Consider the following 22,834-nt stretch of genomic DNA (forward strand, 5'->3'; position numbering starts at 1 on the left):
CACTCATGCGCTCTGTTCTTTCTAAATGGTGTTTCCCTTTTTATGGTGCTGTATAACAGTCTACCGATGAGTAGGTACAGCCAGCCTGTGACATTTCTGCATGCCGTTTAAAGAATGATGGTACAGGTTCTCAACAAGCTATAACATTTGTTTTTCAGCACAAAAAGACAACCATTATGTAGGCCGCCTTCCTGCTATCAAACTTAATAACAACCATGATGTACTGGCAATTACAGTATAGGGTTCTTTGTACAGAGGTGAAGAGACAGAGCTAAACTAATGGGATATTGTGTCATTGATAGGTGGAATGCTTTGTAAATCAGAAAGCCTGTAGTCCAACGCACACTGAACAAAGCATTGGTTTCTGTTTGAAATGAAAGTTGAGACTTTCACCGACTTTGCATCCACCTCATGTTCACTTTCCATATGAAATACTGCATCTGGGGCAGTATTCTTGTCTCTGGCACTGTGCTTTTGTCAATTCTGAATGGAAACTACTTACAGTACCAGTCAAAAGCTTGGACACACCTACTCATTCAAGGGTTTTTCTTTATTTTTATTATTTTCTACATTGTAGCATAATAGTGAAGACATCAAAACTTTGAAATAACATATGGAATCATGTAGTAACCAAAAGAGTATTAAACAAATCAAAATATATTTTAGATTCTTCAAAGTAGACACCCTTTGCCTTGATGACAGCTTGCACTCTTGTCATTCTCATATTGAATGTAAATACATGTACCCAGAAGAATTCTGTATTAAATGTGTTACTTCAACCACACCATGGCCTTGAGTCCTCTCTCTCCAGCCAAGTCAATTTATCCAAAATTACAGGTCAACGCATTCAATATGTACTTCTAGACATAATCCAAACAGGCAAGTGTTGGCATGGGAAACTGGAAAAAAGGAATATGATATGGTTATGGTTTAGGAGATAATCCTTCATATCTATGGCAACTGTCTTTTTGAGCCAAGAGAACACCCAGTTCACAACTGAGCATGTTCTGAGTGAGAAATTAGCTGAGGGAGTCAAGTTACTGGGAATCATGGAGGAGTCTATGGGAAGTATTTAACTTCCCTCACTTACAGTAAGCCCAGTCTAGAGAATGATGACTCAAGGCAAAAGTAACAGTTACTCATTGCTGTTCACTAGAAAAACATTACTTTCTGTTTTCCAGAGTAACTATTTTATAAGAAAGTGAGAAGAAATTTGTACAAATCATAGTTTTTTTTTTGTATTGAAAAGGAAAGTGTTCCATTTCTTGAATAAAAATGATAAGGAAAAAAAAAACAAGTCCAACATTTTCCAATTCATTTTGGTCATTGGGACACAATTATATGAAAGGGCCAAGGGTGAATTGATAGGCTGCAATGGAGGCAAGGATAGAGTGATTTGGGGATGGATGGAGAGTGATAATGGAGATGGGAAGGATGGCTGTTTGGTGGATGCTCGGTTTAGAATCTTCCAGAGCGTTCTCTGTCTCTGGAGCGCCTTCTCTCGCGGTCGCGTCCACCTCCACCTCCTCCCCTTCCTCTGTCCCTCGAGCGCGAACGACGTTCCCTGGAACGGGAGCGAGAATGATGCCCCCCTCTGAGGAAGAGGGGGGAAAAAAGGAGCTAGTTAAACTTAAAATGAGAACTTTCCCACTCAAACACCCGTGAAAAACTTTATCATCACGGCAGAAACGTGCATTCCGGAGAACACTTGAAAGCAGCATAAGTTTTATGATTAGCGTTGACTCTCAGAGCCTGAGCTTACCCCCTCTTCCTGCGGCGTCCGTACAGCTCCCTCCTCAGCTCCCTAGAGATGGGCTTCAGGTGCATGAAGTTACAGAAGCCTCCTCGAGTGCACTCCCTGTAGAGAAAGAGGGAATTCAGTTAGTCCATTGGGGATGGGGGGCAGCAACTCTTGTATGAAGGAATCTAATCTGTGTAACGAAGAGAAAGGTATGTGGATTTGGTGCCATTGGTAGGAATTAGTCTTGCTACAGCATTTATATAGTTGAAATAACCCAACTTAATTACAATACATTTGTGTAGGTGTCACCATTAATGCAATGTTGAACTGAAAATGGTGTGCGTGTGGTCCTGCGGTGGAGTACTGACCCCATCTCGTACTGGCGGCAGCAGGCTTCTCTGAAGTCGGTAACGGGAGAGAGCTCGGCGTGGATGGGCTGACCGTTGAACCAGCGGTTATTCAGATCCATCACTGCCTTCTCCGCGTCTTCTTCACGACGGAACTACACAGAGACCATCACCCAGTTAGTGTGTGTGCAAATGTAGGTTCTAATGAGGCTGAGAATGACAGTGTGATTGAATGAGAAGAGGAAGACGCGTTTTCGTCAACAAATGTATACAAAACCCATCATTACACACAGTCAGTGACACACCTTCACATATACGTTTCCAACCAGATGGTCTCCCAGGTTATCGCACACGTTCATCTCCTCCACCTCTCCATACTTCTCCTCCATCTCTGTGAAGACCTCCTACAGCAAGAGAAACCGAGGGAGAGAGAATGGGATTGACAGACAGAAGGGCGAATACAGACACTAAGTTTCAAATGGATTTGAATTCAAAGTGGATTTCCCCACACATGCTCAAAACACATTTCTATTCTGTTTCAGTATTTTGTCAATGATTCCCACATGGGCTGTGTGGCGGGGGAAGAGAAGCAAGGTAGACCTGAATTGCATCATCCACACCATTCAAATGGGCTTACTACCGCATCACTGACTCACCTCAAAGAACTCGTCATAGTGCTCCTGCATCTCCACATCACTGACGGCACCTGGTGGCCACAGGGGAGAAACTCACATCAGGGACCATTCAACGTGTTACAGCAGGTGACATCAGCATTGTGGTTTCATGAACTACATGCACAAGAAAAATATTTTGAACACCTAGGAGTCTGGACAACTGAATTACAAATCTATTCAATCTAATAGCACACAGTCCAGAACATATGAAATAAGGACGACAGCAAAGACAATACTGTCCGGAGGCAAAGGGTCAACGCGAAAAATATGTTCATTGTGCCTCTGCACACCAAGGACGACTGTAAGACTGGACATTTGACCTTTGAGAGAACAGAGTCTTTTGAGACTCATTTTTGTTACATTCAGTGAGTGCTAAGTAGTAATGGTACGTTTCTGGCACTGAGATAATAGCCGTCAATTGATGCTAAGGAATGGGACTCACTGGGGCCTAAACACAATGTCAGTCATACTCAACTCACCAAAATCACACCCCATGTGTCATATCACATTTTGTACAATAAACTAAAAATGTATCCTAAATTAGTTTGACCACCTGAGACTAGAGCAGGGTTAACCTCTAGAATAGAATTAAGTGTTTTGTGAATGAAGCTGTAGTTGAAACAATGATGAATAAAATGTTTTCCTAGAATACGTCTTAGATTCTGAATTAATAGAAACATACTGTATGCATCAAAACATAATTTCGACTATTTCAGTTACACCGACTACATGGCACCAGAACGGTAGTATACATGGTTTGTTTTACTTAACATTAGTACCTGTTGTATTACATGTATATTACAGCACTAAAGGGCAGAGTGTATATCACTGATCATGTTAAAGGGATAAATCTTAACATGTCAGATAAGAGGAAAGATGTCACCCCCAAAAGGAAGTGTGGGCGAATGAAGAGATAGATAAAATAACATTTTGTGCCACAGGTCCCTGTTAACAAGTGGGAAACTTACAGCGCAAACCATCGGCAGACTGGGCTGTGTTTTGAGGGTTACGGTAAATGTTCAAGAGGGCAATGGTCTGAAATACAAAATGTACATTTTTGAGATAGTTTCAGGCAGATTTCTAAAATGGTAGTTAAATAGGTGCATTTACTCCCATCCCCCTCCCTCAAAACTGTGTACTTGTGCCCCAACCAGGCCCAGAACAGGGTAGGAAGTGATGACTGAAAGAGGTTAAGATGATCCATGGGACTGGTCCACGCTGAAAGAGATGGAGCTGGAAGAAGTGAAAATCTCAGCATGACAATATTTGACTATGGAAAATCCAATACAACCGAAAATGTAGCCTACCCAAACATTACATACCAGGTCATTGAGGCTTGAAATGACCTCTAGAACTTGCTGAATCATAGGTGATTGGATGCCAAGATGTTTTTATTACTAGTTATCATCTATTCCTTTTTATACATTTTAAAAAGTTACTTTTTGCCAGTCATTCTGAGTTGCTCAGCTGAGAAACAGAACAGTTATACATGACAGCAACAAGACCACAAACCCACGACTTACCTTAGAGGAAGCGAGTGGCAATGCATCAGCTCTGCTAGCCGGGGCTCAACATCAGGGTACCCTTTACACATTTACAATATGGCTGATGACGTCAATCAGTCTAACGTATAGGGGCGGCAGTATTGCAAGAGCAAAAACTAAAATCCAAAACTGTTCTGTGTCTAGACAGTAACTCATGTAGATTTTTTTGCTGTCTTTAACCAGGTTCTTATCCAACCTTTTTATGCGAGTAAAGTGCATGTCGGATAAAAAAAAAAACATTTTTCATTTAACTTTCCAAATGTCGACAAAACAAAATACGCTTCACAAGGTGTGATCTTTTTGTGTTGGTAAAATTAATAATGCGAGAAATGTTGGTGGAAACGCTTTTAAGCGCAAATATTGATATAATAACCATCACATCAAAGTAAACTTGGAGTCACGTGATTTCATGTTGTGTGGTCCTCCCACTACGACTCGTCGGTAAAGCATGCAGTTTATCAGACTACAGATGAAATAAATTATGATGAACTTCACAGGGTGGTGGAAGTGCAAGGTGATGAGCATGATGCTCCTTTTCAATAAATATCTGAGGGTCTTATTCTGGTGACATGATGATCGATGCTTGGCTGCCGTTTGACAAAAATAATCTCACTATTTTGTCCATAATAATAATAATAATAATAATAATAATAATAATGTAATCATGTAGGCTATACACGCGCTCTAGCCAACAGTGCACAGATAGCGCTGCTAGAGCGCACGTGCCAATACCAGAGTGGGCACACTGGCTATAACGCACGTTCTCTTGTGAGAAAACCGTCAGTAGAGTTGAATGCAATGGAAACCCATTTAACAGCAAAGGGTATTTTTATGTTCACTCATCACACACAGCCTTTTATCTGCAACAGAAAAATATCTCATGGGGGAAAGTGCGCACATTGGTTTATGCAGATTTTAGAATATTCGCATAAAATGTCGCCAATTGGATGGAAACCTAGCTATTCACAAATGCATGTTGGGCACTAGGGCAGTCGGTCTTGTCTGAAAGCGCCTGAAAAAGACAGTCAGTCATCTGTGCACTATAACTGTTAGAAAACAGGTACTATGAGGAGATTTCCTGTGGATAATAACTTGATGTGAATTGTGGGGATCAAGGCATTTTTTGAGTCCTTTTCAATGTCACTATCAGAGCATGTCATTCTACACCTAGACCTCCTGAACGGCAACAGATTAAAAAATCTATTGAAAAAAATCTATTGGAATGGCGATATACTAAAGTGTTGAGGTAGTGTTGTGGTACCCCCTGCTACCAGTGCTGAGACAGACCCTCCGAAGCCCTGCAGGAAGCCAGTGGAGACGCAGACCTAAAATCTGAGGAGGGGGAGAGAGCTAGAATGACCTGGTGGGCTGAGAGGACTGGACCGGAGGCACTTACAGTGGGAGCCGTCGGCCGTCTGCGCACTGTTTTGGGGGTTACGGTAGATGTTTTGAATCACGATGGTCTGCAGAGGGAAAAAATCAAAAAAATTGTTTATAAAAATACTAAAACTAAACCCCCCCCAAAAAATAGGCTATATAGCTAACTAAAACAGACTTTATTTTTAACCCACAGGTGGTGCTGAAGGTAGAGGACTGTTTGGCCCCTCTTGCTAAAATGTGAAAAGGTTTAATCAATAAAATAAGAAATCCCGATACCTAGAACCTATAGGAGGGGGCGGACCAAATCCCGATACCTAGAACCTATAGGAGGGGGGCGGACCAAATCCCGATACCTAGAACCTATAGGAGGGGGGCGGACCAAATCCCGATACCTAGAACCTATAGGAGGGGGGCGGACCAAATCCCGATACCTAGAACCTATAGGAGGGGGGCGGACCAAATCCCGATACCTAGAACCTATAGGAGGGGGCGGACCAAATCCCGATACCTAGAACCTATAGGAGGGGGGCGGACCAAATCCCGATACCTAGAACCTATAGGAGGGGGGGCGGACCAAATCCCGATACCTAGAACCTATAGGAGGGGGCGGACCAAATCCCGATACCTAGAACCTATAGGAGGGGGCGGACCAAATCCCGATACCTAGAACCTATAGGAGGGGGGCGGACCAAATCCCGATACCTAGAACCTATAGGAGGGGGGGCGGACCAAATCCCGATACCTAGAACCTATAGGAGGGGGGGCGGACCAAATCCCGATACCTAGAACCTATAGGAGGGGGGGCGGACCAAATCCCGATACCTAGAACCTATAGGAGGGGGGCGGACCAAATCCCGATACCTAGAACCTATAGGAGGGGGGCAGACCAAATCCCTGGATGTAGAGGAACCTTGAGTCTGTAGGAGGGGTAAGGGCAAAATGAAGCAGGAGTCCGTGCTTGACCGGTGGACACACTGGGGAGTTTGTGTCTTTTCTCTGTACCATGCAGGCAAGGCGAGCTGTAGGGAAACCTAGAGAAAGCCTAGAGTATGTATGTGCTATGTTCTAATAATCTGTTCAGTGACAGGGATACATGTTACTTTGAGATGGGAACGGGCCACAGATAAATCCTACCACTTCAGACAACCCATTGCGGAGAGTAGGCCAACTGGTGGAAAAGTGATAGCTATTGCAAAGCTTGAGATTACTGTTGATAAAGAGGACTGAAATGATGTTCAGTGACTCAGTCATGTTTAGTCGAACGCAGTCACAATATGTATTAATAGGAGGGAACGACGTAGGGGTGTGAACGTTTAAACCAAATTGGGATCGTTAACGTTAAGAAAAATAAGAAGAAAATAAAAACAAACGGAAAGAAATTGTTCGATATAAATTGCAGTGTAGTTATCACAAAACATTTTCCATAGTATCAGCTATAAAGGCATGGGGAAAGTTGTGCAATTTAAATAAAACCAGAGAGAAAGAGGCAAACTTGAGGCTATTTTGGTGAATTTGGCATGCAAGAGATTACCAAGACATATGCGTGTTTGGTCTTCGGTCTGTTGCGTATAGAATATCCTAGCCTATTCATTGATGACAAGCCCTGCTTTACTGAAGTTGCGAGACATCGCAAGCCAAGAAATTGCGAGATACAGCATTTGATTGCCAATAGATAAGCCTAGTGCACGGTTCTGACTTGTCTGCCTGGTGGCCGACCTGCCTATACCGTATCCCTCTCCTCTCTCTCCACCCCTCGCTAGCTCGCTATGAAAGATGTGGCAGGTAGCCTAGCAGTTAAGAGCATTGGGCCAGTAACTGAAAGGTCGCTGGTTCGAATTCCTGAGCAGATTAGGTAAAAAAAAATGTTGATGTGCCCGTGTACAGGCCACTGAACCCTAATTGCTCCAGTCAGTTGCTCTGTATCAGTGTGTCTGCTAAATGACCAAAATGCTCATGTTTGTGTTGTTGGAAGTGCAGCAACAAAACACCAAAAATACTGAATCGTAGGAGTTGATTCTGATTGACACTCAGAAATAGGAGTTCACGTTCAAGGAAACAAGGAATGAAGTGTCCACCACTACACCATCATTGTTAACAGTTGGGGATACCTAGTCAGTTGCACAACTGAATGGATTCAACTGAAATGTGCCTTCCACATTTAACACAACCCCTCGAGGTAGTACAGGTGCCCAGCTTAACCATCTGACAGGGACACACCATGAGACCCAAACAGTTGCTAGCAGCAGCAAAGCTGCATTGTGAATTCACATGGAATTTTAGTTGTCACATCCCTACAACGAGGGACATCAGGCGCATGACTAAGTCAATAATCCAGCCAAATGGTTTGAGCTCTGACAAAAAAACGAAAAAGGATGGCCAACAACCTGGAGAGAAGAGCCAAAAACACACTCTAGGTCAGATCTAACAGAGGTTGGCCAGAGCAATCTGCAGTCTGTTCAAGCAGGCAACTTTCTGCATGGAATCTCTTGCAAAAGGCATGGCCAGCGATTACAATGGAGATGCAGAAGGAAGTGCATTGCCATGCCACCTTTCATCCAATGTTATGTGTAGAGAAAGATTTGTTTCTGAATTACACTCCACTACGTACACGTGTGTGGATAGTGATGCTAACATTTTTAATTTGGCTCTATATTCCAGCATGTTGGATTTGAGATCAAATGTTTCAAATGAGGTGACAGTATAGAATCACCTTTTATTTGAGGGTATTTTTTTTACACATCGGATTTACTGTTTAGAAATGAAAGCTCTTTATAGATCTAGTCCCCCCCATTTGAAAATGTAACAAATGTCACAGTGTATTAAAGTAGTCAAAAGTTTAATATTTGGTCGGTATTCCTTGCACACAATGACATCAAGCTTGTGATGCTACAAACTTGCTGGATGCATTTTTAGTTTGTTTTGGTTGCGTTTCAGATTATATTTTGTCCAACAGGAAGTGAATGGTGAATAATGTATTGTCATTTGGAGTGACTTATTGTAAGTAAAAATAGATGTTTGTTAACGCCTCAACATGAATGTGAATGCTACCACAATTACAGATAATCATGAATGAAATTGTGAATGATGATGAGTGAGAAAGTTAGAGGGACAAAGATCATACCCCCCAAACAATGCTGATCTACCCCATTATTGGTAATGGTGAGAGGTTAGCAAGCTTTGTTGTCGCCTCCAACTTTTTCACTCGTCATTGTTCATGATCTCGTTGGCTGGCACTCGCTTCATACTCGTCGCCAAACCCACTGGCTCCAGGTTATCTACAAGTCTCTGGTAGGTAAAGCCCCGCCTTCTCAGCTCACTGGTCACCATAGCAGCACCCACCCGTAGCATGCGCTCCAGCAGGTATATTTCACTGGTCACCCCCAAAGCAAATTCTTCCTTTGGTCACCTCTCCTTCCAGTTCTCTGCTGCCAATGACTGGAACGAACTGCAAAAATCTCTGAAGCTGGAGACTCTTACCTCCCTCACTAGCTTTAAGCACCAGCTGTCAGAGCAGCTCACAGATCACTGCACCTGTACATAGCCCATCCAATCTACCTCATCCCCATACTGTATTTATCTTGCTCCTTTGCACCCCAGTATCTCAACTTGCACATTCATCTTCTGCACATCTATCACTCCAGTGTGTAATTGCTATATTGTAATTACTTTGCCACCATGGCCTATTTATTGCCTTACCTCTCTTATCCTACCTCATTTGCACATGCTGTATAATTGTATGTTTGTTTATTCCATGTGTAACTGTGTTGTTGTGTGTCAAACTGCTTTGCTTTATCTTGGCCAGGTCGCAGTTGCAAATGAGAACTTGTTCTCAACTAGCCTACATACATAAATCAGATATGTATGAAAATGCCCTCAACATCTAAAATGCTGGAGTAGAGACAAATGTACAAAAATAGAAAATAGCATTACTGTCCAAAAACATAAGTAAGGGAGTGTAAGACACCGACTCATGGGACCCCCGGTTGAATCTAGCTCTCAATTCAAGTTCTCTGGCTATTTAGATATTTAAAATGTGACCAAGTGAAAGGGATGGAGGAGAGGATGACCTAGATTCAGGGCAGACCTTTCCCTAAAAATTAGGGTTGTGACAATGCCAGTATTGCAATATGTTATCCTTGGCAAAAATGTAAACAAAAGCAGACCAACCTCTTTGGTCCTTTAAAAACCTGCTGTATGTAAAATATGGTGTGCTATAGCTTGGGGAAAATGTTTTATGTGACTCTGAATGACACCATAATGATGTTAGTTTCCAACCTTAGGGCTGTTTTCCTGAAGAAGTTAAAATCAGCTTTTTGTTTTGTTTCCTTGCCACGACACTACAAGTATCGCGATACTGGTATCATCCTGGCCCTACTAAGATTAGAAATGATTTGTCCTATTGGCGTTGGAAAAAGTACCTGTTAATTTATGATGGACTAGTTAAAGAAAAACGGTAAGGCAAGGAGACACTGTCGTTTGAGATGTTTTTGTCTCGTATACTGAGACGCGGGATGCAAGAAATGCTTTGGATATTCGACGCGAGGCCGCTGAACAGGCTTGGACCACCAAAAATGGAGGAAGTGTGAATATCGCTGTGCTTGTGTAAGTAAGATAGCTGCATAAAACAGACTTCCTGTTTCATATATTTAGGACACTAACTTGTACAGTATTTAGTGATCTACATTCAAACTTATAACTTTCATATTTTAGTAGTGTTATTATTCAAGAGGATTATTGACAAGCCCTTCTGTTTTCATCAAAGGGAATCAGCTGATGCACAATGAAGCCCACATACACAAGCACACATCCATCTCTCTGCTAGAATGAATCAAAATATATGTTAATGGTGGGGGAAAGGGTTATTCAGACAACATTGAATAACACTCCAATTCAATGTTAATCAATTACACTATTTTGTTTCACTATCTGAAAACCAGTGCTGATAAACCTTTCCAATCTCTGTTTAGAAGAACAAGCTAAACAAAGCATCAAATCACTGGATCAAAGATAATGGCCATTTGAATAATCTTGGTTAAACCAGAACTAAAATATCACATAATTTGGTCATGCAGCATAGTTCCACGAGAGGTTACCATTTGTCAAACCAGCCTAGAACATGACAACCACTTCATCTTGGCAGGAGAAGTTTTACACATGCTATTCCCTTTCATGCAGCACATCTGGTAGAAGCAAATATTTGAAACAAGTTTGCTTTACTAAATTGACTTACCTGGCTGAAAGTTGGTTTATTATGTAATCTGGAGCATCGGTCACCATGGCGGCAGGCACCAATTTTAAAGTAGAAAGAACAGTTCACCCTGAAGGACGAAAAATGCTGATAAATAGCTAGCTAAACAGTCCTGAAATGTATAACTAGCTAGGTACATGAGTTTTCACTCATGTACCCAGATGAAAATTAAATGAAATGTGCAACTTTCCATCAAGTGCTAAAGTTTGGAAAACAGCAGCATGTTCAAAGTCAAATTGCATTGGATTTAACAGTCACAATAGCTAGCTAGATCAGATAGTATAACTAGGACCGAGGTAAAGTTGGTTTTATATTCACACATTCGGACATTGACATTCAACAGACATTCAGACATTCGCCAAACGCCATTTAAAATTTTAAAAATAAATAACTAATAAATTGATTGTCACAGAAACATAAAACTAGATATTATTCAAAAACATCTAGCATACTTTTACAACCTGTGTTTTGAGGAATAATTCCAGTTTTGACTTGATAGAAATACATATTTATAAAATGCCATTTAAAGCTACATAAAATGTTTTCAATGATGACAGAATCAAACTAGGTATGATTTACTCTATAAATGTCTAGTATACTTTTACAACCTTTGCTTTGAGTAAAAATTCCAGTTTTGATTTTATAGAAATACATAAAATGCTGTTTAAAGCGGTATAAATCAATAACTAATTCACCGTTTGTCACAGAAACATCAAACTGGGTATGATTTATTCTTGGCTTTGAGTAGAAATTCCAGTTTTGATTTCATAGAAATACCCCCAAAAAATCTCAAATATTGCATTTAAAGATGAAGAAATCAATAACTAATTCAGTGATTGTCTCAGAAAAAAATGAATCACTTGCAATAACTTTAAAATGTTTAAGTGCCATTTGTTCTATATAAAGTTAGACAATGTTTACAATGTTAAATTGTATTCCAAATCAATGTCTGCATTTTTAGTGCAACAGTTCCACATTTTAAAGTAGTTACAAGGCACAACAGTCCTTTATTTATACGTGTCTAATTTAAACAGCAAATTATTATCTATTTTGGTTTTGTTAAAGTCCTTTGTCATCCCTAGACAAGCTGAATGGTACCATCGCTGGCACACGGAGCATTATATCTGCAGTATTATAAAAATAAAACAAGGTTATCTTTATTAACATGTAAATTACAGTTCTGGAATACCCAAATTCTGTTACACGCTTTTGCAATTAGGAACATTTTCTAATTAAATTGGATTTTTGTTCAATTGCTAAATTGACATGCATTTGACCACAACCCTGACAGAAGCACACATACAGTTGAAGTCAGAAGTTTACATACACTTAGGTTGGAGTCATTAAAACTCATTTTTCAACCACTCCACAAATTTCTTGTTAACTTCTTATGGCTTGGGGGCGCTATTTTCACATCTGGATGAAAAGTGTGCCCAAAGTAAACTGCCTGCTACTCAGGCCCAGAAGATAGGATATGCATATTATTAGTAGATTTTGATAGAAAACACTCTGAAGTTTCTAAAACTGTTTGAATGATGTCTGAGTATAACAGAACTTATTTGGCAAGCGAAACCCAGAGGACAAACCATCCATGAAGTTCATTTTTTGTTGAAGTCACTGTTTTCAATGGGTTTTCTTTGGGAATCTAGAATTCTAAGGCAGTTGCTTGCAGTTCCCATCGCTTCCACTGGATGTCAACAGTCTTTAGAAATTGGTTGATGTTTTTCCTTTGTGTAATGAAGAAGTAGCCCTGTTCAGAACGAGGGTCGAGTGAAGTGTACTGTTTGATAGAGGCACGTGACCTGAAAAGCACACTCCACTTTGTTTTCCTCCGGTATTGAATGCAGTTTATCCCGTCTTAAATTTTATCGATTATTTACGTAAAAAAATACCTAAAGTTGTATTAGGAAAGTTGTTTGAAATGTTTGGACAAAGATTACAGGTAACTTATAAGATATTTTGTAGTCATGTTGTGTGAGTTGGAACCGGTGTTTTTCTGGATCAAACGCGTCAAATAAATGGACATTTTGGATATATAACGACAGACTTAATCGAACAAAAGGACCATTTGTGATGTTTATGGGACATATTGGAGTGTCAACAGAAGAAGCTCGTCAAAGTCATGAATTATATCGCTTTTTCTGACTTTTGTGTCGCGCCTGGCGGTATGAAATATGATTGTCTGTGGTTGATTGATAGGGTGCTGTCCTCAGATAATAGCATGGTTTGCTTTCGCCGTAAAGCCTTTGAAATCTGACATGGTGGCTAGATTAACAAGAAGTAAAGCTTTAATTTTGTGTATTGCACTTGTATGAAAGTTAAATATTTCTAATAATTTTATTTGAATTTGGCGCTCTGCCATTTCACCGGATGTTGTCAAATCGATCCCGTTAACGGGATTTGATCCATAAGAAGTTTTAACAAACTATAGTTTTGGCAAGTCGGTTAGGACATCTACTTTGTGCATGACAAGTAATTTTTCCAACAATTGTTTACAGACAGATTATTTCACTTATAATTCACTGTATCACAATTCCAGTGGGTCAGAAGTTTACATACACTAAGTTGACTGTGCCTTTAAACAGCTTGGAAAATTCCTGAAAATGATGTCATGGCTTTAGAAACTTCTGATAGACCAATTGACATAATTCTAGTCAATTGGAGGTGTACCTGTGGATGTCTTTCAAGGCCTACCTTCAAACTCAGTGCCTTTTTGCTTGACATCATGGGAAAATCAAAAGAAATCAGCAAAGACCTCAGGGGGAAAAAATGTAGACCTCCACAAGTCTGGTTCATCCTTGGGAGCAATTTCCAAACGCCTGAAGGTACCACGTTCATCTGTACAAACAATAGTACGCAAGTATAAACACCATGGGACCACGCAGCCATCATACCGCTCAGGAAGGAGACGCGTTCTGTCTCCTAGAGATGAACGTACTTTGGTGTGAAAAGTGCAAATCAATCCCAGAACAACTGCAAAGGACCTTGTGAAGATGCTGGAGGAAACAGGTACAGAAGTATCTATATCCACAGTAAAACAAGTCCTATATCGACATAACCTGAAAGGCCGCTCAGCAAGGAAGAAGCCACTGCTCCAAAACCGCCATAAAAAAGCCAGACTACGGGTTGCAACTGCACATAGGGACAAAGATCGCAGGTTTTTTTTGTTTTTTGTTAATGTCCTCTGGTCTGATGAAACAAAAATAGAACTGTTTGGCCATAATGACCATCGTTATGTTTGGAGGAAAAAGGGGGAGGCTTGCAAGCTGAAGAACACCATCCCAACCGTGAAGAACATGGGTGGCAGCATCATGTTGTAGGGGTGATTTGCTGCAGGAGGGACTGGTACACGTCACAAAATAGATGGCATCACGAGGGAGGAAAATTATGTGGATATATTGAAGCAACATCTCAAGACATCAGTCAGGAAGTTAAAGCTTGGTCGCAAATGGGTCTTCCAAATGGACAATGACCCCAAGCATACTTCCGAAGTTGTGGCAAAATGGCTTAAAGACAACAAAGTCAAGGTACTGGAGTGGCCATCACAAAGCCCTGACCTCAATCCTATAGAAAATTTGTGGGCAGAACTGAAAAAGCGTGTGGGAGCAAGGAGGCCTACAAACCTGACTCCGTTACACCAGCTCTGTCAGGAGGAATGGGCCAAAATTCACCCAACTTATTGTGGGAAGCTTGTGGATGGCTACTCGAAACATTTGACCGAAGTTAAACAATTTAAATGCAATGCTACCAAAAACAAATTGAGTGTATGTAAAGTTCTGACTCACTGAGAATGTGATGAAAGAAATAAAAGCTGAAATGAATCATTCTCTGTAGTATTATTCTGACATTTCACATTCTTAAAATAAAGTGGTGATCTAACTGACCTAAGACCGGGAATTTTTACTAGGATTAAATGTCAGGAATTGTCAAAAACTGAGTTTAAACGTATTTGGCTAAGGTGTATGTAAACTTCCGACTTCAACTGTAACTGAGGTGTCAATCATCGTTGAGTATTCAGGCAATATAAATTATATTAGAGGTCGACCGATTAATTAGGGCCTTTTTGGACGCCGATTATATTGCATTCCACGAGGAATCTGCGTGGCAGACTGACCACCTGTTAAGCGAGTGCAGCAAGGAGCCAAGGTAAGTTGCTAGTTAGCATTAAACTTATTTTATATATATAAAAAAAAAAAAATCAATCTTCACAAACACTAGTTAACTACACATGGTTGATGATATTACTAGGTTAACTAGCTTGTCCTGCGTTGCATATAATCAATCCGGTGCCTGTTAATTTATCATTGAATCACAGCCTACTTCGTCAAACGGGGGACGATTTAACAAAAGCGCATTTGCGAAAAAAGCACAATTGTTGCACGAATGTACCTAACCATAAACAACGCCTTTCTTAAAATCAATACACAGACGAATATTTTTTTAGACCTGCATATTTAGTTAAAATAAATTCATGTTTGCAGGCAATATTAACAAGGGAAATTGTGTCACTTCTCTTGCGTTCATTGCACGCAGAGTCATGGTATATGCAACAGTTTGGGCCGCCTGCTCGTTGTGAACTAATTTTCCTGAATTTTCCATAATTATGACATAACATCGAAGGTTGTGCAATGTAACAGCAATATTTACTTAGGGTTGCTGCCCATTCTATAAAATACAGAACGGTTCTGTACTTCACTGAAGGAATACATGTTTTGTTTTCGAAATTATAGTTTCCGGATTTGACCATATTAATGATAAAAACGGCTCGTATTTCTGTGTTTATTGTATTATAATTAAGTCTATGATTTGATAGAGCAGTCTGACTGAGCGGTGGTAGGCGGCAGCAGGCTCGTAAGCATTCATTCAAACTTTACTGCGTTTGCCAGCAGCTCTTAGCAATGCTTGCGTCACAGCACTGTTTATGATTTCAAGCCTAAACTCCTGAGAATAGGCTGGCAATACTAAAGTGCCTAGTAGAAAATCCAATAGTCAAAGGTATATGAAATACAAATGGTATAGAGAGAAACAGTCGACGCGTCATAATTCCTATAATAACTACAACCTAAAATTTCTTAACTAGGAATATTGAACCACCAGCTTTCAGCTACACGTTCAAAGTCAACAACGCAGCCACTGCTAGCTAGCCTACTCCACCAGCCAGCAGTACTGTATCATTTTAGTCAATAACATTTTTGCAACGTAAGCTTAACTTCCTGAACATTCGAGACGTGTAGTCCACTTGTCACTCCAATCTCATTTGCATTAGCGTAGCCTCTTCTGTAGCTTGTCTACTATGTGTCTGCCTATCCCTGTTCTCTCTCCTCTGCACAGGCCATACAAACGCTCCACACCGCGTGGCCGCTGCCACTCTAACCTGCTGGTCCCAGCGCGCACGACCCACGTGGAGTTCCAGGTCTCCGGCAGCCTCTGGAACTGCCGGTCTGCGGCCAACAAGGCTGAGTTCATCTCAGCCTATGCTACCCTCCAGTCCCTAGACTTCCTGGCGCTGACGGAAACATGGATCACCACAGATAACACTGCTACTCCTACTGCTCTCTCCTCGTCTGACTACGTGTTCTCGCATACCCCTAGAGCATCGAGCCAGCGGGGTGGTGGCACTGGAATCCTCATCTCTCCCAAGTTGACATTCTCTCTTTCTCCCCTGACCCATCTGTCTATCTCCTCATTTGAATTCCATGCTGTCACAGTTACCAGCCCTTTCAAGCTTAACATCCTTATCATTTATCGCGCTCCAGGTTCCCTTGGAGAGTTCATCAATGAGCTTGACGCCTTGATAAGTTCCTTTCCTGAGGATGGCTCACCTCTCACAGTTCTGGGTGACTTTAACCTCCCCACGTCTACCTTCGACTCATTCCTCTCTGCCTCCTTCTTTCCACTCCTCTCCTCTTTCGACCTCACCCTCTCACCTTCCCCCCCTACTCACAAGGCAGGCAATACGCTTGACCTCATCTTTACTAGATGCTGTTCTTCCACTAATCTCATTGCAACTCCCCTCCAAGTCTCCGACCACTACCTTGTATCCTTTTCCCTCTCGCTCTCATCCAACACTTCTCACTCTGCCCCTACTCGGATGGTATTGCGCCATCCCAACCTTCGCTCTCTCTCCCCCGCTACTCTCTCCTCTTCCATCCTATCATCTCTTCCCTCTGCTCTAACCTTCTCCAACCTATCTCCTGATTCTGCCTCCTCAACCCTCCTCTCCTCCCTCTCTGTATCCTTTGATATCCTCTGTCCCCTATCCTCCAGGCCGGCTCGGTCCTCCCCTCCTGCTCCGTGGCTCGACGACTCACTGCGAGCTCACAGAACAGGGCTCCGGGCAGCCGAGCGGAAATGGAGGAAAACTCGCCTCCCTGCGGACCTGGCATCCTTTCACTCCCTCCTCTCTACATTTTCCTCTTCTGTCTCTGCTGCTAAAGCCACTTTCTACCACTCTAAACTCCAAGCATCTGCCTCTAACCCTAGGAAGCTCTTTGCTACCTTCTCCTCCCTCCTGAATCCTCCTCCCCCTCCCCCCCCCCCTCCTCCCTCTCTGCGGATGACTTCGTCAACCATTTTGAAAAGAAGGTTGACGACATCCGATCCTCGTTTGCTAAGTCAAACGACACTGCTGGTCCTGCTCACACTGCCCTACCCTGTGCTTTGACCTCTTTCTCCCCTCTCTCTCCAGATGAAATCTCGCGTCTTGTGCCGGCCGGCCGCCCAACAACCTGCCCACTTGACCCTATCCCCTCCTCTCTTCTCCAGACCATTTCCGGAGACCTTCTCCCCTACCTCACCCCGCTCATCAACTCATCCTTGACCGCTGGCTACGTCCCTTCCGTCTTCAAGAGAGCGAGAGTTGCACCCCTTCTGAAAAAACCTACACTCGATCCCTCCGATGTCAACAACTACAGACCAGTATCCCTTCTTTCCTTTCTCTCCAAAACTCTTGAACGCGCCGTCCTTGGCCAGCTCTCTTGCTATCTCTCTCAGAATGACCTTCTTGATCCTAATCAGTCAGGTTTCAAGACTGGGCATTCAACTGAGACTGCTCTTCTCTGTGTCACGGAGGCTCTCCGCACTGCTAAAGCTAACTCTCTCTCCTCTGCTCTCATCCTTCTAGACCTATCTGCTGCCTTTGATACCGTGAACCATCAGATCCTCCTCTCCACCCTCTCCGAGCTGGGCATCTCCGGCACCGCGCACGCTTGGATTGCGTCCTACCTGACAGGTCGCTCCTACCAGGTGGCGTGGCGAGAATCTGTCTCCGCACCATGTGCTCTCACCACTGGTGTCCCCCAGGGCTCTGTTCTTGGCCCACTCCTATTCTCGCTATACACCAAGTCACTTGGCTCTGTCATATCCTCACATGGTCTCTCATATCATTGCTATGCAGATGACACACAATTAATCTTCTCCTTTCCCCCTTCTGACAACCAGGTGGCGAATCGCATCTCTGCATGTCTGGCAGACATATCAGTGTGGATGACGGATCACCACCTCAAGCTGAACCTCGGCAAGACGGAGCTGCTCTTCCTCCCGGGGAAGGACTGCCCGTTCCATGATCTCGCCATCACGGTTGACAACTCCCTTGTGTCCTCCTCCCAGAGTGCTAAGAGCCTTGGCGTGACCCTGGACAACACCCTGTCGTTCTCCACCAACATCAAGGTGGTGACCCGATCCTGTAGGTTCATGCTCTACAACATTCGCAGAGTACGACCCTGCCTCACACAGGAAGCGGCGCAGGCCTTAATCCTTGCACTTGTCATCTCCCGTCTGGATTATTGCAACTCGCTGTTGGCTGGGCTCCCTGCCTGTGCCATTAAACCCCTACAACTCATCCAGAACGCCGCAGCCCGTCTGGTGTTCAACCTTCCCAAGTTCTCTCACGTCACCCCGCTCCTCCGCTCTCTCCACTGGCTTCCAGTCGAAGCTCGCATCCGCTACAAGACCATGGTGCTTGCCTACGGAGCTGTGAGGGGAACGGCACCTCCGTACCTTCAGGCTCTGATCAGGCCCTACACCCAAACAAGGGCACTCCGTTCATCCACCTCTGGCCTGCTCGCCTCCCTACCTCTGAGGAAGCACAGTTCCCGCTCAGCCCAGTCAAAACTGTTCGCTGCTCTGGCACCCCAATGGTGGAACAAGCTCCCTCACGACGCCAGGACAGCGGAGTCAATCACTACCTTCCGGAGACACCTGAAACCCCACCTCTTCAAGGAATACCTGGGATAGGATTAAGTAATCCTTCTAACCCCCCCCCTTAAAAGATTTAGATGCACTATTGTAAAGTGGTTGTTCCACTGGATATTATAGGTGAATGCACCAATTTGTAAGTCGCTCTGGATAAGAGCGTCTGCTAAATGACTAAAATGTAAAAAAAAATATGTTCTCATGTTCTGAGCATGGAACTTAAACGGTAGCTTTTTTACATGGCAGGTATTGCACTTTTACTTTCTTCTCCAACACTGTGTTTTTGTATTATTTAAACCAAATTGAGCATGTTCCCTTATTTATTTGAAAGGTTGCTGGATCAAATCCCCGAGCTGACAAGGTAAAAATCTGTCGTTCTGCCCCTGAACAAGGTAGTTATCCCACTGTTCCCCAGCAGCCGTCATTGTAAATAAGAATTTGTTCTTAACTGACTTGCCTAGTTAAATAAAGGTCAAATTAAAAAAAGGTCAAAATAATGTCAGTCTTTGAAATCCAAATCAGTTTAATCGTGACTTGTGCCAGATACGCGTGTACCTATTAAAGTGAATAACTGTAATAGTATGTATCTAGTGTCTCTCATAGTAGAATAATAAAATGTAATGATAATAGAACAGAGAAATAATACAAGGATAACCCTGATAGATCTTATGTATTTCTATCAAAACTGGAATTTCTACTCAAAGCAAAGGTTGTAAAAGTATACTGGACATTTATAGAATAAATCATACCTAGTTTGACGATTGTCATAATCAGTGAAAATGTTAGACTTATATAGCTTTAAATGGCATTTTGTAGATGTTATGCATTTCTATCAAGTCAAAACAAAGGTTGTAAAAGTATGCTAGACATTAATATAATAAATAGAATAAAGCATATCTATTTTTGTGTGACAATTAATTCGTTTTTTTTTTTTTTTTTACCCATTTTAAATGGCTTTTGGCTAATGTCTGTTGAATGTCCGAATGTGTGACTATAAAACCAACTTTACCTTGGTATAATTAGGGCCCATAACAACTAACGTTAATAAATTGTGAACGGCCTAGTTACCTTATCGTCTCAATTTATTTAACTTGGTTACACAACATGGGCATCAGTGGAGGAATTTGGGACTTGGAACTAGCTAACTAGTTATCGTTACCTAGTTACTGAATGTATAGCCACAGATTAAATAAATAATTAGTATAGCTAGCCTAGCTGGCTAATTTGGCAGAGAGAAAGTTGCCCGTGTTTCCCCGGTCTCAGACGAAATAATGCCCCAAGCCAAGCCTACATTGTCTAACAGGGTATCTAGCTAACTTCAGTAATATAGTTAATGCACATTTTAGAGAGTTGGGACTGACAAACTGCTCAGCACACACACATCAAAGATCCCTTATCCATCTGTGCACACCACTGAGCTATAAAAGAACGGTCGGTGCATACGTTCAAACAACATGTTACCCCATGCTAATGTTAGCTAGCTACACTAGACGCTAACACATTAACGTTTCACAACTTCTAATGCTGCATGATATATCATAGGTAAGTAGCCTAGACAGCATAATGCAACGCGAAAGTTATCGTAGGCCTAGATCGTGTGACTGTTTGACCAAATAAGCAAGCCTATAAGAACATTTTACTCACTTATCTTTCTCTGTACCGAAAATGGACGCCAGGTATTCCGCCATTTTCGATTATGTCGTCTAAACCAAAGAGTGTAAAATGTGGACCACCGACAGAAAGGGTAACCCAGACACGTCAAATGGGCTATAAAGCTGAAGCATCGGTTTAGAACGTTTTCTCACCACCAAATATGGTAGTGAGAGGAAGTCCAGTAGCGGGTAGTGGATGGAACTAGGCCAACATTCTGCCAATTTCCTCATCAATTAAACATCTGATCTCAATACATGTGTCTGTTCCCAAAACTATAATATATTACGAACACAGTGCACTAAGTTTTATGGACTTGAAGCTTTGCCAAAGTTTTTATTTTATTTCGTTGTCTAGGAGTGCAAAGTCGAATGGAGTTTGTGTACACGCGCACTTTTTTTCTTAACGGAACCATGCAAATATATGCTACAAGGCGCCAATAGGATCTCGCTAGTTCTGCCCACTCTGCTTAATTTGCTCCCACTGTAAAGGACACACATGAACTATCTTGGGTTATTTATAAATATCTTTGGTGTGAATAGACTTTTTACGCCACAAATTATACACTTCCGGTCTCGTTTGTGCACTGATTTTATACTACCAGAGAGCATAGAAAACCAACACTACACCCTGTACCAAACACTGACAGCTTACAACGTACATCAATCAAATTGATTTATAAAGCCCTTTTTACATCAGCCGATGTCACAAAGTGCTGTACAGAAACCCAGCCTAAAACCCCAAACAGAAAGCAATGCATCAATCAATCATGAATATTTTTGTTGAACTTCAATGAAGTGTCAAAAGCTTTTATAAATCTAGAATGGAAGAAGTGGAATAGTTGGCCCATCTTATCAGAAATGATCAGGGGAGCTCTGTTGCGCATAGAAATCAAGGCTATCCTTAAACTTTGTAGGTAATCTTGATATGCCCCATAACTTGACTGGCCCTTTAGCTAGATACCATACAAACACTGAAATTGGCTTATAATTGTAATATATTGTGAGATATTGTGAGATTGATTGATGTACATGAAGAGGGCAAAACAAAGTATTTTCCCCCTCAGGAAACTAAAAAGATTTGGCATGAGTCCTGAGATCCTCAAAAGGTTTTACAGCTGCACCATCGAGAGCATCCTGACGGGTTGCATCACTGCCTGGTATGGCAACTGCTTGGCCTCCGACCGCAAGGAACTACAGAGGGTAGTGCGTACGGCCCAGTACATCACTGGGGCCAAGCTTCCTGTCATCCAGGACCTCTATACCAGGTGGTGTCAGAGGAAGGCCCTAAAAATTCTCAAAGACTCCAGCCACCCTAGTCATAGACTGTTCTCTCTGCTACCGCACAGCAAGCGGTACCGGAGCGCCAAGTCTAGGTCCAAGAGGCTTCTAAACAGCTTCTACCCCCAAGCCATAAGACTCCTGATCAGCTCATCAAATGGCTACCCAGACTATTTGCACCCCCCCATACACTGCTGCTACTCTGTTATTATCTATGCATAGCCACTTTAATAACCCTACCTGCATGTACCTAATTACCACAATTACCTCGACACCAGTGCTCCGGCACATTGACACATTGACTCTGTACCGGTACCCCCTGTATATAGCCCCGCTATTGTTATTTACTGCTGCTCTTTAATTATTAGTTTTTCCTCTCTTACTTTTTTTTGTATTTTCTTAAAACTGCATTTTCTTTGGGATTGGTGTCCCTTCCACGGGACAGTTGAGCTAACGTAGGCTAATGCGATTAGCATGAGGTTGTAAGTAACAAGAACATTTCCCAGGACATAGACATATCTGATATTGGCAGAAAGCTTAAATTATTGTTAATCTAACTGCACTGTCCAATTTACAGTAGCTATTTAATGAAAGAATACCATGCTATTGTTTGAGGGGAGTGCACAATTTTGAACATTAAAAGTTATTAATAAACAAATTAGGCACATTTGGGCAGTCGTGGCACAAAATTTTGAACAGAAATGCAATGGTTCATTGGATCAGTCTAAAACTTTGCACATACACTGCTGCCATCTAGTGGCCAAAATCTAAATTGCA

The 22,834-nt window shown here is 42.1% G+C and overlaps 1 protein-coding gene and 1 long non-coding RNA gene across 5 annotated transcripts; one reads left to right on the forward strand and one right to left on the reverse strand.

Moving 5' to 3' along the window:
• Positions 1-531: 531 nt before the first annotated feature.
• LOC106582147 (splicing factor U2AF 35 kDa subunit) lies at positions 532-21,024 on the reverse strand. 4 transcript variants are annotated; one of them, XM_014164928.3, is made up of 9 exons: positions 20,772-20,838; positions 10,917-11,004; positions 5,703-5,769; positions 3,731-3,797; positions 2,745-2,794; positions 2,394-2,492; positions 2,110-2,243; positions 1,763-1,858; positions 532-1,594 (listed from the first exon to the last, which is right to left on the reverse strand). In XM_014164928.3, exons 5-9 carry the CDS (start codon positions 2,772-2,774, stop codon positions 1,459-1,461), a joined length of 495 nt encoding a protein of 164 aa, XP_014020403.1. In that variant the 5' UTR covers positions 2,775-2,794; positions 3,731-3,797; positions 5,703-5,769; positions 10,917-11,004; positions 20,772-20,838; the 3' UTR covers positions 532-1,458. The 4 variants fall into 4 exon arrangements, with proteins under 4 accessions (XP_014020403.1, XP_014020400.1, XP_014020401.1 ...); XM_014164925.3 differs by lacking the exon at positions 5,703-5,769 and having other exon boundaries at positions 20,772-21,024; XM_014164926.3 differs by lacking the exon at positions 3,731-3,797 and having other exon boundaries at positions 20,772-21,024.
• LOC145862571 (uncharacterized) lies at positions 16,227-18,000 on the forward strand. Its single transcript, XR_014382029.1, has 3 exons — positions 16,227-16,574; positions 16,691-16,771; positions 17,700-18,000. It is a non-coding gene; the product is annotated as an uncharacterized LOC145862571 (long non-coding RNA).
• Positions 21,025-22,834: the final 1,810 nt, after the last annotated feature.

This window comes from Salmo salar, chromosome 21 (assembly GCF_965601325.2).
Source record: "Salmo salar chromosome 21, fSalSal1, whole genome shotgun sequence".
NCBI classification, from domain to species: domain Eukaryota; kingdom Metazoa; phylum Chordata; class Actinopteri; order Salmoniformes; family Salmonidae; genus Salmo; species Salmo salar.